The 11,419-nt window shown below is 39.7% G+C and overlaps 3 protein-coding genes across 10 annotated transcripts; all 3 read left to right on the top strand.

The window, feature by feature from the left end:
* The first annotated feature begins 573 nt into the window (after nt 1-573).
* Nucleotides 574-1,553, top strand: LOC119563034 (mediator of RNA polymerase II transcription subunit 7). Its single transcript, XM_037876235.1, has 2 exons — nt 574-974; nt 1,093-1,553. Exons 1-2 carry the CDS (start codon nt 639-641, stop codon nt 1,423-1,425), a joined length of 669 nt encoding a protein of 222 aa, XP_037732163.1. The 5' UTR covers nt 574-638; the 3' UTR covers nt 1,426-1,553.
* A 954-nt stretch (nt 1,554-2,507) lies between these two features.
* On the top strand, nt 2,508-5,646 carry LOC119563033 (synaptic vesicle glycoprotein 2C). Its single transcript, XM_037876234.1, has 9 exons — nt 2,508-2,553; nt 3,000-3,435; nt 3,501-3,679; nt 3,735-3,916; nt 4,030-4,416; nt 4,765-4,882; nt 4,941-5,100; nt 5,158-5,285; nt 5,349-5,646. Exons 1-9 carry the CDS (start codon nt 2,508-2,510, stop codon nt 5,402-5,404), a joined length of 1,692 nt encoding a protein of 563 aa, XP_037732162.1. The 3' UTR covers nt 5,405-5,646.
* Nucleotides 5,647-6,391: 745 nt separating this feature from the next.
* On the top strand, nt 6,392-9,446 carry LOC119558197 (synaptic vesicle glycoprotein 2C). Of its 8 annotated transcripts, none has more exons than XM_037871487.1 (9): nt 6,392-6,837; nt 7,125-7,303; nt 7,362-7,543; nt 7,611-7,810; nt 8,194-8,350; nt 8,412-8,526; nt 8,855-9,014; nt 9,072-9,199; nt 9,283-9,446. In XM_037871487.1, exons 1-9 carry the CDS (start codon nt 6,446-6,448, stop codon nt 9,435-9,437), a joined length of 1,668 nt encoding a protein of 555 aa, XP_037727415.1. In that variant the 5' UTR covers nt 6,392-6,445; the 3' UTR covers nt 9,438-9,446. The 8 variants fall into 8 exon arrangements, 5 of the variants coding, with proteins under 5 accessions (XP_037727415.1, XP_037727433.1, XP_037727441.1 ...); XM_037871505.1 differs by having other exon boundaries at nt 6,446-6,837; nt 8,845-9,014; nt 9,254-9,414; XM_037871513.1 differs by having other exon boundaries at nt 6,446-6,837; nt 8,845-9,014; nt 9,283-9,407.
* The last annotated feature ends 1,973 nt before the right edge of the window (nt 9,447-11,419 follow it).

Genomic DNA, 11,419 nt, shown 5'->3' with positions numbered 1-11,419 from the left:
TTATTATTGCTTATTATTTTGTGGAATAAAAATAATTTAGATAAATGATATAAACGCTTTTTATCCAAGGCTTTAACAGTTATCACTTTTAGAGTAAATGTAATTTAAAATGCATTTAATACAAGTAATTCATCAAAAGCCTCATCTACCTACTCTATAAATCTAACGCATTTTAATATTATGATTGCGTACCGAATGAAACTTCGGTGTTCTCTATCTGGAATTACGAAGTAAGCCACTGACTGATTTATATTTTAAGCGTAAGGACTGAAAAAAAACTTTAAAGACTTTAATTTTAAGAGGCTTTATATAAAATTTATTTTCTAGCAAGTAAAGTAAAAGTCAGAACCGCCTTTTAATTTATGAGACATATATAAGCCCTTACATAACTGGTATGACTTTAATTATAGAAATTCAACGAAATAACAATATTGCAATTTAAAGAAATTTAATAAAAAATAACTGTTTGGGACCGTGATATGTAAAATGAATATTTTTAGTGGAGTTCCGAACCTGTGTTTTGGACATTTTTGTCATTGTAATAATAGTGCCATCACTATCGTGAGTGATTGGCCAGCTCTAAAAGTGTCATCACTTCTTCAAAACAAATTATTCCTGCATTGCACTGAATTGTTTATATGGAAATGTCGAACCAGGAGACCCAGGTATCCAGCCTGCCGATGCCGCCGGAGCGGTACATCGCCAACTACACGGAGGAGAACATCCGGCGCAACCGGGCGCCACGCCCACCGCCGCCGCCCTCGCAGCACGAAGTATACAGCATGTTTGGCATCCAGTACAACAACGACGAGATGATCAGGAGTCTGGAGTCGCAGAACATCAAGCGGCTGATCCCCATCCACTTCGACCGGCGCAAGGAGCTCAAGAAGCTCAACCACTCGCTGCTGGTCAACTTCCTGGACCTCATCGACTTTCTTATCCTGAATCCCGACAGTCCGCGGCGCACGGAGAAGGTGAGGACCTATCCTTTCAGAAGGAAGAGGGAATCCCACCATATTATATTTTTAATATAACTTTTGATTTAAAAAAATGGGATATTTCAAATTCAACGGCAATTTTTTACTATTTCAGATAGACGATCTGAGCCTGCTGTTCGTTAACATGCACCACCTCCTCAATGAGTTCCGGCCCCATCAGGCGAGGGAAACCTTACGCGTAATGATGGAAATGCAGAAGAGACAGCGCGTGGAGACCGCCACACGTTTTCAAAAGCACTTGGAGCGAGTGCGCGAGATCGTGAACACTGCCTTCTCAGCCTTGCCGGTTCTGGGTGACGATGACGAAAGTGGCGGGGCAAAGATTAAGACGGAGGTAGATCCCCAGGAGGCAAACGCGGCAGCCAAAAACGATCCCAGCTACCAGCACGATCGCATGCTGTGCAAGCTGGTGGACGCCATCGAATGAGCTGGCATAGACTGGACATCGACACTGGATTTTGTGTCAATCATTGTGAACGGCTTTCGAAAGAAGAGCTCCTCATATTTATAACTGCTTTTAGTGTAAGGAAATAAACCCAATTTGTGTGATGAGAACCTTCCACGTCTTATGAGTAATTCATTCACTTGGTTTGGTCAAATGTGTTTAGTCATCTTAGAGATAAATTTAACACAGATAAGATCACACCCCTGTCGTGTGGCCGAGATAAAAGCGAGACGTTTAACCATCCACAAATTTCACCATTGAAATGACGTAGTCAGTTTGGAGTAATATTTAATTGTAAACTCTTAAAAAAAACAGTAATTCTTCCAATAAAATACTTTGATTCAGAAAAAAGTATTTTAGTTTGGAAGTATAATTTGTAATTTAAGTGATGATACTTATTTTTTTACTACTTTCTACTTTTAAATGGTTGCTACCTCATGGTATTATCGTGACTATTATGCTCGCACAGTCGGATCACCACTAAAATGATCTTAGGATGATAGAAAGGCGAACAATCATCGAAATAATTGTCCATATAAATATAAATACTTTTTTCCTTAAAGGATTTTTAATTGCTGTTTTAAGGGCCTTTTATTTAGCATGACTTGAAATACATATTTTTGTAAGAAAAAGTTTTTAAACAATGCTTAGCAACAATGAATTTACTTGATTTTATAAAAATAATTTTCATTATTATTTAATTTAAAACTCACTGTACCTAACACATGTGTTTTTTCTGGATAAACATGGTTTTATAATTTTATTAGCTTCCTTAGATTGTAAAGATCGCGATAAGAAAGCTGTAGCTGAGTGAATCTTCACCTTTTAAGCAGGTGCCATCCACTCTAGGAGATCACTTCTCGTGCAGCGTTGCAAGTGTCAGCTATTCTCGGTGGAATTATAATAAGCTGGAGACCCTTAACTGGGTGACTGTGAACTGAAATCTTCAAAGAATTTGTGGTTGCGCTTTTTAATCAACAACTGCACCACATCAATTGACCTGAACAATTAATTTCAAGAGCAAGCCAGTTGTAAAAAGACAGTGACACACCGCAATCGCTGAAATGTCGGAAAAGACTGTTGAAAAAGTGGATTCTGAGAAAAGCAAAGGTAAATTATAAATGGAAAAGCTGATAAAAAGTGGTTTTAGGCTAAAAAAAATAAAAAAAACACTTTAATATCGAAGATAAAGACTTTTGACATAATTATCAAATTAAATTTTTACATTATTTGCTTAATAGAAAAACGTGGAATATATAATAACCTAAAAATAACTTTTTTTGTTTTCCTTTATCATATTTACATACAGTTTTATATTGTTGTGATTCTGTGTTTTGGTTTAGATTCTTATAAACTAATAAAAGACGTAATGTGTGTGGAAAAGTTTTGCTAAGTGGCTTAAATCGGATAACACAGTAGTTCCGAAAAAGAATACGTTTTATAATACAATTTTATATTACCATTGCAATTTTTTTTTAAAGTTTAAGGTTAGAAAAGATAACAAAACAGTTTCCATACTTGCGTTTATAAAAACGTAACTGTATTATCGTTTACAGGGCTGGAAAATGAAAACGACGCGGATGGGAATTCAGATAGCACGGCGGAGGTTGCAGCCACGCCCACCGAAGAAGGTCCTGCCACTTTCGATAAGGCTATCCAGGGCGCTGGCTTTGGGATCTTCAATCTGATGCTGCTCATCGTCTCCATTCCCGCCCAGAGTGCCGCCATCTTTGAGTCCAGCTCCATGTCCTACATCCTGCCGGTTGCCGAGTGCGATCTTCGCCTGACTCTGGAGGACAAGGGGGCACTGAATGCGGTGGCCTATGCGGGCATGACCATATCGGCTATAGCCTGGGGCTATCTGGCAGATACCAAGGGTCGCAAAAAGATCCTCTACTGGGGTTATCTCATAGATGCGGTGTGCGTTTTCGGCAGTGCTTTGAGTCAGAACTTCACAATGCTGGTGGTTTTTAAGTTCCTGGGAGGATTGGTGTAAGTATATTATTTTTTTTATTCATTATCAACTATATTATTGTTAATTTCCTTATTTTATAAAGGGTAAACGGGCCCGCTGCTGTGCTGTTTACTTATCTGACTGAAATGCATGGACCAAAACACCGATCCTCTGTTCTGATGATCGTTGGTATGGTCACATCTACCGCCACAGTTTCACTGCCCCTTCTGGCCTGGGGTATTTTCCCTCGAGAATGGGACTTTGAGTTTTGGGGATTGCAAAGTAAGTTAAGAGCCCATATTAATCATGCTCAGTTTGTAAAATAATTTTAATTTAGTTCATAGTTGGCAAATTTACCTGTTCGTTCTGGGCATTCCAAGTTTGGTCAGTGGTGTGATTTTCTGCTTCATGCCAGAGAGTCCTCGATTTTTGATGGCCCAAGGAAGAAACGAGGAAGCGCTGCAGGCCCTCAAGCAGATCTACCATATCAACAGCCGAAAGCCCAGGGATACCTATCCAGTGAGTAGATTATTTAATGTTTTCTGCTTTCAAAAATACTAACAATGGTTTTATAATATAATAAGATATAAATGGCTATAATTATTGGATAATAAATGACAAATTGTTTGCAGATTAAGGCCCTTATTCAGGAGGTGCCTAATCGAAGGGCCGTCAATGACGAGGTTATCTACACCATCGAGGAGAAGTCCGGAAAGGTTCCCATAAAGCGACCATCGCGCACGTTGGCGGAGAGCCTTCGAGCTGGACTGCAGCAGATGAAGCCGCTGGCCAGGAAGCCCCTGCTGGGACTGTCCATCTGCTGTTACGTGATGCAGTTCGGCATCTTCCTGGGCATGAACACCATCCGGCTGTGGCTGCCACAGCTCTTCGCCTCCATGGCGGAGTTCGAGGACCTCCATGAGGGCGATGGTGTGGATGCCAGCATGTGCACCATCCTCGAGTTCAGCGTGAATCGCACGGCGGAGACTGCCCTCAATTACGCCGAAGCCTGTTCCGTGGTAGGTATTAGATAAAACCTAAAAATACGAGATTTAGATAAGAGATCTGGATCTGATGATAATGCCTGGTCTAGATCTGAGGGTTGGTCTTATCTACAACTCTCTTAACGCCTCATCATCTTGATCATGACGTGGTTATCTCTGCACACAAAATAAAAGATTACCATAATCGGTCATAAATGTGGGGTTTGTATACCCTAACAGAGAGTTCTATAATTTGATTACGCTTCAAAGCGCAATCTTTGATATCACTTGGTTCCAATAATCTTTAAGATTAATTAATAAGTGTTATAATAATCTAAGTTTTTATATATTTATAACAAATACCGATAACTTTTCTCATTATAGCCCAAGGTAATATCTATGGACATGTACCTGAATAACATAATTGTGTCGGCCACTGGATTTGTGGGTTACTTCTTTGCCGGAGGAATTGTCCGTGCCCTGGGTCCCAAGCGTATGATGAGTGAGTTTCTTACAAAATTGAATATTTTCCAAGATATAACCTTGTTTTATTTATCCAGCTTATGGACTCTTTCTGTCGGGAACCTTTGGCATCATGCTTTACTTCTCTGTGAGCAGTCTTATGACACTTATTGTGGCAGCAACCTTTTTGACAATTACTGGAATTGCTGTCTCTTCACTGCTGGGAGCTGTGGTGGCCCTTTTTCCCACCCAGTTAAGGTGAGTTATATGATCTGCCTATGGAAAGAGGATTAATACAAAGTTTCTAATCTGTAGAACCGTTGTGGTGGCCATTGCCATGATGTGCGGACGATTTGGAGCCCTGTCTGGCAACTTACTCTTCCCCGTGTTTGTTCAGATTGGTTGCTTGCCTCCCTTTATAATGGTCTCCTCAGTGCTGATATGTGAGTTAGAGTTATTACCACCCAAAAATACTTTACTTAAATTTATTTATATTTAAATTGCAGTATCGGGCGTGCTTTCAATATTTATGCCCAATCCTGCAAAGGCGACGTTTTCTTAGATTGACTTTGGACTTCCGTTTTCGTAAACCTCAATTAAAGGTTTCCAGTCTAAGAATGAATTTTAAATGACTTTGGTTTCATCCAAGCCAGTTACCCACTAATTTAAACCAAATCTTGCGACATTAGCTTAGCTTTTGTTTAGTTGTACAAATTAGAGATAACGAATTATCTGGAGATAGACGCTGAACAACTATTTATATTTACCTTAAGTAATCTTATTAAATATATCTTTATGGCCGTACGGATTACATTGTTTCGAGAACTCAGAACAAAGGGAGTGTATTCCAAAGGATTCGTCTGATGAACAAGGGCAAAAGTCCTCCGAAGACATGCAAATCTCATTAACACCAATTAACTGTAACCGACTCAGGTGGGTGAGTGGGTGGTTTGATGGGTTAGCAGGTGGGTTGGTTTGCGGATGGGTGGTTGAGTTGGCAGGTGAGTGATCGACTACAGATAACAACCCGATTTTAATCAGCTGATGATGGGTAAAGTGGGAATTAGTGCTGCCTGAATAGACTTATCTGGCAGCCTTTAATGGATTCGATTTATTAGATTGGGCGCTTCAATGATTCCTGAACAACATGAACTTTCACCAAAAGACCAATCAATTTGAATCACTTGAGAGCACCCTTATAATTTCAATTCGAGGTTGAAATACCAGAAATTACTAATTGGGAGTGCATCTATTGTGTTGCAGTTCACTCGAAACAAATACCGTGTTAATTTGAGATATAATTATTTTATATTGACTAGTAATATTAGTTACTGTTACTGATTATTTTTCTATGATATAACAATTATATTAAAAATAAGTGTACAAAAATCTTAAAAGATTATAATATTATATTAAATTATTAATAAAAAATGTAAAGATGATTACAATAATAATATGAAAATATTTAATAGAGGGATTTGCAAACCTCATATGTCAAAATATATGAAGTTCCCTTGCCCCTACTTTGTTATCATCCCGGAGTCTTTTAAGCAACTTTCAAAATTTCCATTGCCACCTCAGACATTAAATATCAGTTTTTGTGATGGCGGATCGCGTGAGGGATAATGCAGATGAGGCTGCCGATTTCGAGACGGCGATCGCGGAGTGCGGATTTGGGCTGTTCAACGTGTTCATCCTGTGTAGTGCGGTTCCCTGCCTCACGGCCATGGTTTTCTCTGCATCGGCCCTGTCCTATGTGATGCCCTCCGCCGAGTGTGACCTTGACCTCAGCATCGTGGACAAGGGCATGCTGCATGCGGTGACCTATGCGGGAATGATCATCTCGGCGGTGCCCTGGGGATTCATAGCGGACACCATCGGCCGCAGACCCGTCCTCATTTCCGGCGGCTGGCTCGACGGCTTCTTCGTCCTGTGCGCCTCCTTCAGCCAGGATACCGCCCAGCTAATGGCCTTCAAGTTCTTTGACGGCTTTATGTAAGTTCATTCATAACAAGAAACAAAGAAAAAACATTGTAAAAAATCTGAGATAGTCCAAAATTTTCTAATTCAAAACATTGTTTTGCTAGCGACTATAATAATTTCTTATAAGCAAACTTTTCGGAAAGAGAAAGTATAGCCAATATTTAAAACATTTAAAAAAAATTTAAGATTTTAGGCCTAATAAGACTTAATACTTTGACAAAGAACTTTGAAATCTATAAGTATAATTACGTTTTTCTGAGTGCCAAATCGATAATCATACTAATGAGCCTCTACGTTAGTATATGCGGTCCATTTGCGGTGGTGGTCAGCTACCTGGCCGAGTTCCATGGCAAGAAACACCGGCCCTATATCATGTTGTTCGTGGGTCTGTGCGTCTCCATCGGATCGATGATTCTACCCCTGCTGGCCTACGCGTTGATGCCCGTGCCCATCTTCTTCAAGGTGGCCACTTTGGAGTGTAGGTGAGAGTCCTGCACGGTGTGACCTCAATGTTGAACTCCATTTTCCGCCTGCAGTTCGCACCTGGCAGGTCTTCTTGGCGGTTTCCTCGGTGCCCAGTCTGCTCAGCGGCTTCCTGCACATTTTCCTGCCCGAAAGCCCCAAGTTCCTCATGTCCCAGGGGAATTATAAGAAGGCTCTCGACTCCTTTCAGCGCATCTACAAGCTGAACAAGCGCAAGAGTAAGGAGAGCTATCCGGTGGGTGTCCTTCTTAGATAACAAAATATAAATAAAGTTTACATTGTTAATCTTTTATATTTACCAGGTAAAACGCCTAACGGATTCAACGCCTGATCGCTCTGCAGATCTTGATGGGACTGGCAGGACATACACCATCAAGGAAAGATTTAGTCGGGTTAAAAAAAAATTCATTGAAGGGGTCCGTCAGCTAAAGCCAATGTTTTCCAAACCCTATTTGGCCATTTCACTACAGGTATACTGCCTGCACTTCTGCCAGATAATGTGGTGAGTAAAGGTTATTTTAATAGTTTATAAACTATTATTCTTATCAATTTTCTATGAATATAAAATATAATATATGATATTTACAAAATGATAAATATTACAATAACAATAACTTTTTAAAGTAACTTAAAAGCTAAAAACTAAAAAATGGGGTGCTTCTGAACTCAGGACTTTACTATCATTGGTAAAGGTGTCGGAAAGTATGCAATCAAAAGATAAAACTAATCCATCTTGATTTCGGATTAAAAATACATTGTGGCAGACTTTTAGAGACCTTTATGAATGATTTAAGATCCGTAGTGATATCTGTTTCGGTTAACAGTGTTTTGGTTTGTCTGAAATGTTTTTTATTTTTTGGTTTTTTTAATGGTTTTATTTTTTAGTGTGAACTCAGTGCGTTTGTGGTTGCCTCAGATCTTTGCCACGATGAACGCGATGGAGTCCTTGGGGGCGAACGACACCAGCATGTGCGCCGTTTTGGAGCACAATGCGATGGCGGTGTCCATGAACGAGGACGACAAGAGGGTGGAGTGCGCTCTAGTGGGTAGGCGATCGCTTGTCATGGGTTTCGGGGTCTAAAGTAATAAACTCCAACGTACAGCACCACGACCCGAAGAGCTACTTGGATAACATCACAGTGGCGGGCATTGGCCTTGTTGGCTTTCTGATCATCTTTCCTCTATTGCGCATTCGAGTGGTCTCGAATCACATATTGAGTGAGTACAGTTTACTTAAAAGATGCAAAAGGAAATCAAACAACCCATAAAATCATTAGGGTTTTAAAATTACTTATAAAATTTGTCTAAAAGTATGCAGTAGAAACGATCTTACGAATTAAAAATATATTATGGCATACTTTTAGACACGTTTGTTGATGGACTTAGGATTTCTCAATATTTTACCTATCCTAATTAAATTTAACTTAATTTATTTCAATATCGATTTATAAGAAATTGTTATTAAAAGACATCACAATTTGATACCAGCTCTTATAAGCATTTTGCATCCCCCTTTGAAATATTAATTAATATGAGATCCGGGCAGAGGTGTTCCTATTCATCTGCATTTTCCTGGTGGGCAGCCTGTACTTTGTGAAGACCTCGCTGATGACGATGATAATTTCTGCAATCTACCTGACTCTGATGGGCATTTGTGCCACCACGATTATCGGGATGTCAGTGGTGATATTCCCCACCCTGATGAGGTTCGTTAGCTTCTATATATAACCTCTATAAATATTTACGTAGATTTTATCCATCAGGACAATGGTGCTTCTGTTGATCATGACTTTTGGAAGACTCGGCTCTGTGAGTGGCAACCTTCTTCTACCCATTTTCATGCAACTTAGCTGCCTGGCTCCATTTCTCTGGCTGTGTTCCCTGATGTGCAGTGAGTAGTTAAAATCCTGATCTAATCCTAAGTAATCTCGCTGATATTCCACAGTTGCCTTCCTGTTTTCGGTGTTCCTGAAGGTGGACGATCAGCAATCGCTGAGCTAACACATCATACTTTATTTCCCGATAGTTTACCCCAGTTGTTTTTAATCGTCTGCCATCGGTGGCTACTGGGCTCAATTAATAACCAATGCAATCGACTGTGCGTTAAATTCAACTTAATTACACTTTAATCACTTGCACACACGAAAGCCAACTGGTTTTGATTAATTTCTTTATGATTTTTGATTGGGGGTGGATGAAAAAACATACATATCTGCTGGTAATTATGTTTTTGCGGCTACCAATTAATTTGCACATGGGAAACTGACTCGCAATTCGCGCTTCACTGACTGTCAAAGTGATTTTTCCCAGCAGATGTCTTTTGTCTGGCTAAAAGTTTCCCCGCATACTCGCATATATTTTTCTAACCACAACGCAACCATAAATCAGCACTAAAGTTTGTTGCCTTCGACTGGCGACTGAATGAATAAAATTCCGCCCCGTGATGCACACACGGCGTATGCTTGATTTTGCCCAGAGAAATAGGGAACTGGCAACGAGTGTATCCTATTTCTCGGCACTTTTCTCGTCGACCCGGGAAACTAACCCATTTCCCAGACTGTCAAAACAAAGTCAAGCGGTAATTGACACATGTTGACTTGGGGCGTCTCCCTCGTCGGTTGTTAGTGGTTTTGCTTCCACTTCGGATATACATATGTCTGCATATAGTTCCTAGTTTGGGCTGCACTTATTCCGGTTCAATTTATTGGTGGTGCCAGACCAACCCACTCGGGACCTTATTGCAGTAATCTAGTGCTGTGAGTCAGCTCTTGTAGGTTAAAGGGTATTTTACATTCATGCAAAATTTGATATCTACAGAACCATTGAATAATATTCAAATTAAACCCTGAAAGGTATGCAACAAAAATATTCGAGTATATTTGGTAACTAATTTCTCCATATTGAGTATAGGGTATCTTAATTTCGATATTTATAATTTTTAATCATTTTCTCTTTTAGATACGAAATTTGACTAAAAGCTTGTTTAATGCATAAATGTATTTTCTGAAATTCCATCTGTGTTATTTTAGAGCTCTAAACTCTGGCAAAAGAAAAACCCACTAGCTCTATAACTAGCTCGCACTCTATAAAAACGCCGGAACAACAAATGCGCATAAATTTTTCATAATAAACATGCATAAATCGCCGTGAATATAAACAGGAAAACCCCCGAAATAGATGTGCGGAAATATGCTTGGGGCGGCCTAATGGGTAGATGAGCTCTTGGGGGCGGGCCTAAATGTAAGCTATAAACTAAACGAAACAAGATCGTAAAAAAGCCAAACATGAAAATGCATATGCGCGTGAGTGTGTGCGTGCCCTGGGCAGAAATGAGGTACATAGTGCCATGTTTGTGTGGGTAAATATGTATCTGTGAGGGGGGAGGATGGCAGGATCCGCCTGAATGGGCAGTCATAATCACATGGAACCAACAAGGAGCAAAACGGGGGACGCAGATAGAGCGGCAGACATAAACATTTCCAGACATTAGCAAACACAAAATACGACAAACAAACACATACACACAATCACAATAGGTCATTTGAACGGTCCTTGAAATGGCCTTTGTTCGCGTGAGTGTGTGGGTGGTCCCACATCTGGGTGTGTGTGGGTGGGCGGTGTGTGAACCGTGTCCTCTGCCATCATTTACAGGTCATTCATCATAGCACCACGATGTAGAAAGTAGAAGTGAAAACGAAACATACACCGCATAACACTGAATGTATATAGTACATTCAGGTGAACTGAACAAGAAGCATTTACAGGGGGATTTAGAAGAAGTTCACTAAAGTTTGCACAACTAAAATAGCGCTGGGGTGAACTTTTTGCGCTCTATTAATAGCCAGCTCTCAAGACATTTTAGGCAACTAAAAGTAATATCAAATTTCAAGCTAAGGATAAGGAAACCAAATATTACTATAAATACTTTTCTTGGGATTTTCCTTGGATTTTATGAATAATTTTACAGCATTTTATTTTATTTTTTTTTATCCTAATGGCTATAAAACGTTGTATACGAAGAGAAATAATTAACAATTTGCATGAGGGAAAGCGGTTCTTAGGAATCGTAATTTAATTGCTATTAATAAGCATTTGAATGAACATTTCCATT

This window comes from Drosophila subpulchrella, chromosome 3R (genome assembly GCF_014743375.2).
Source record: "Drosophila subpulchrella strain 33 F10 #4 breed RU33 chromosome 3R, RU_Dsub_v1.1 Primary Assembly, whole genome shotgun sequence".
Taxonomy (NCBI): domain Eukaryota; kingdom Metazoa; phylum Arthropoda; class Insecta; order Diptera; family Drosophilidae; genus Drosophila; species Drosophila subpulchrella.
This window is presented reverse-complemented; position numbering and strand designations above follow the sequence as displayed.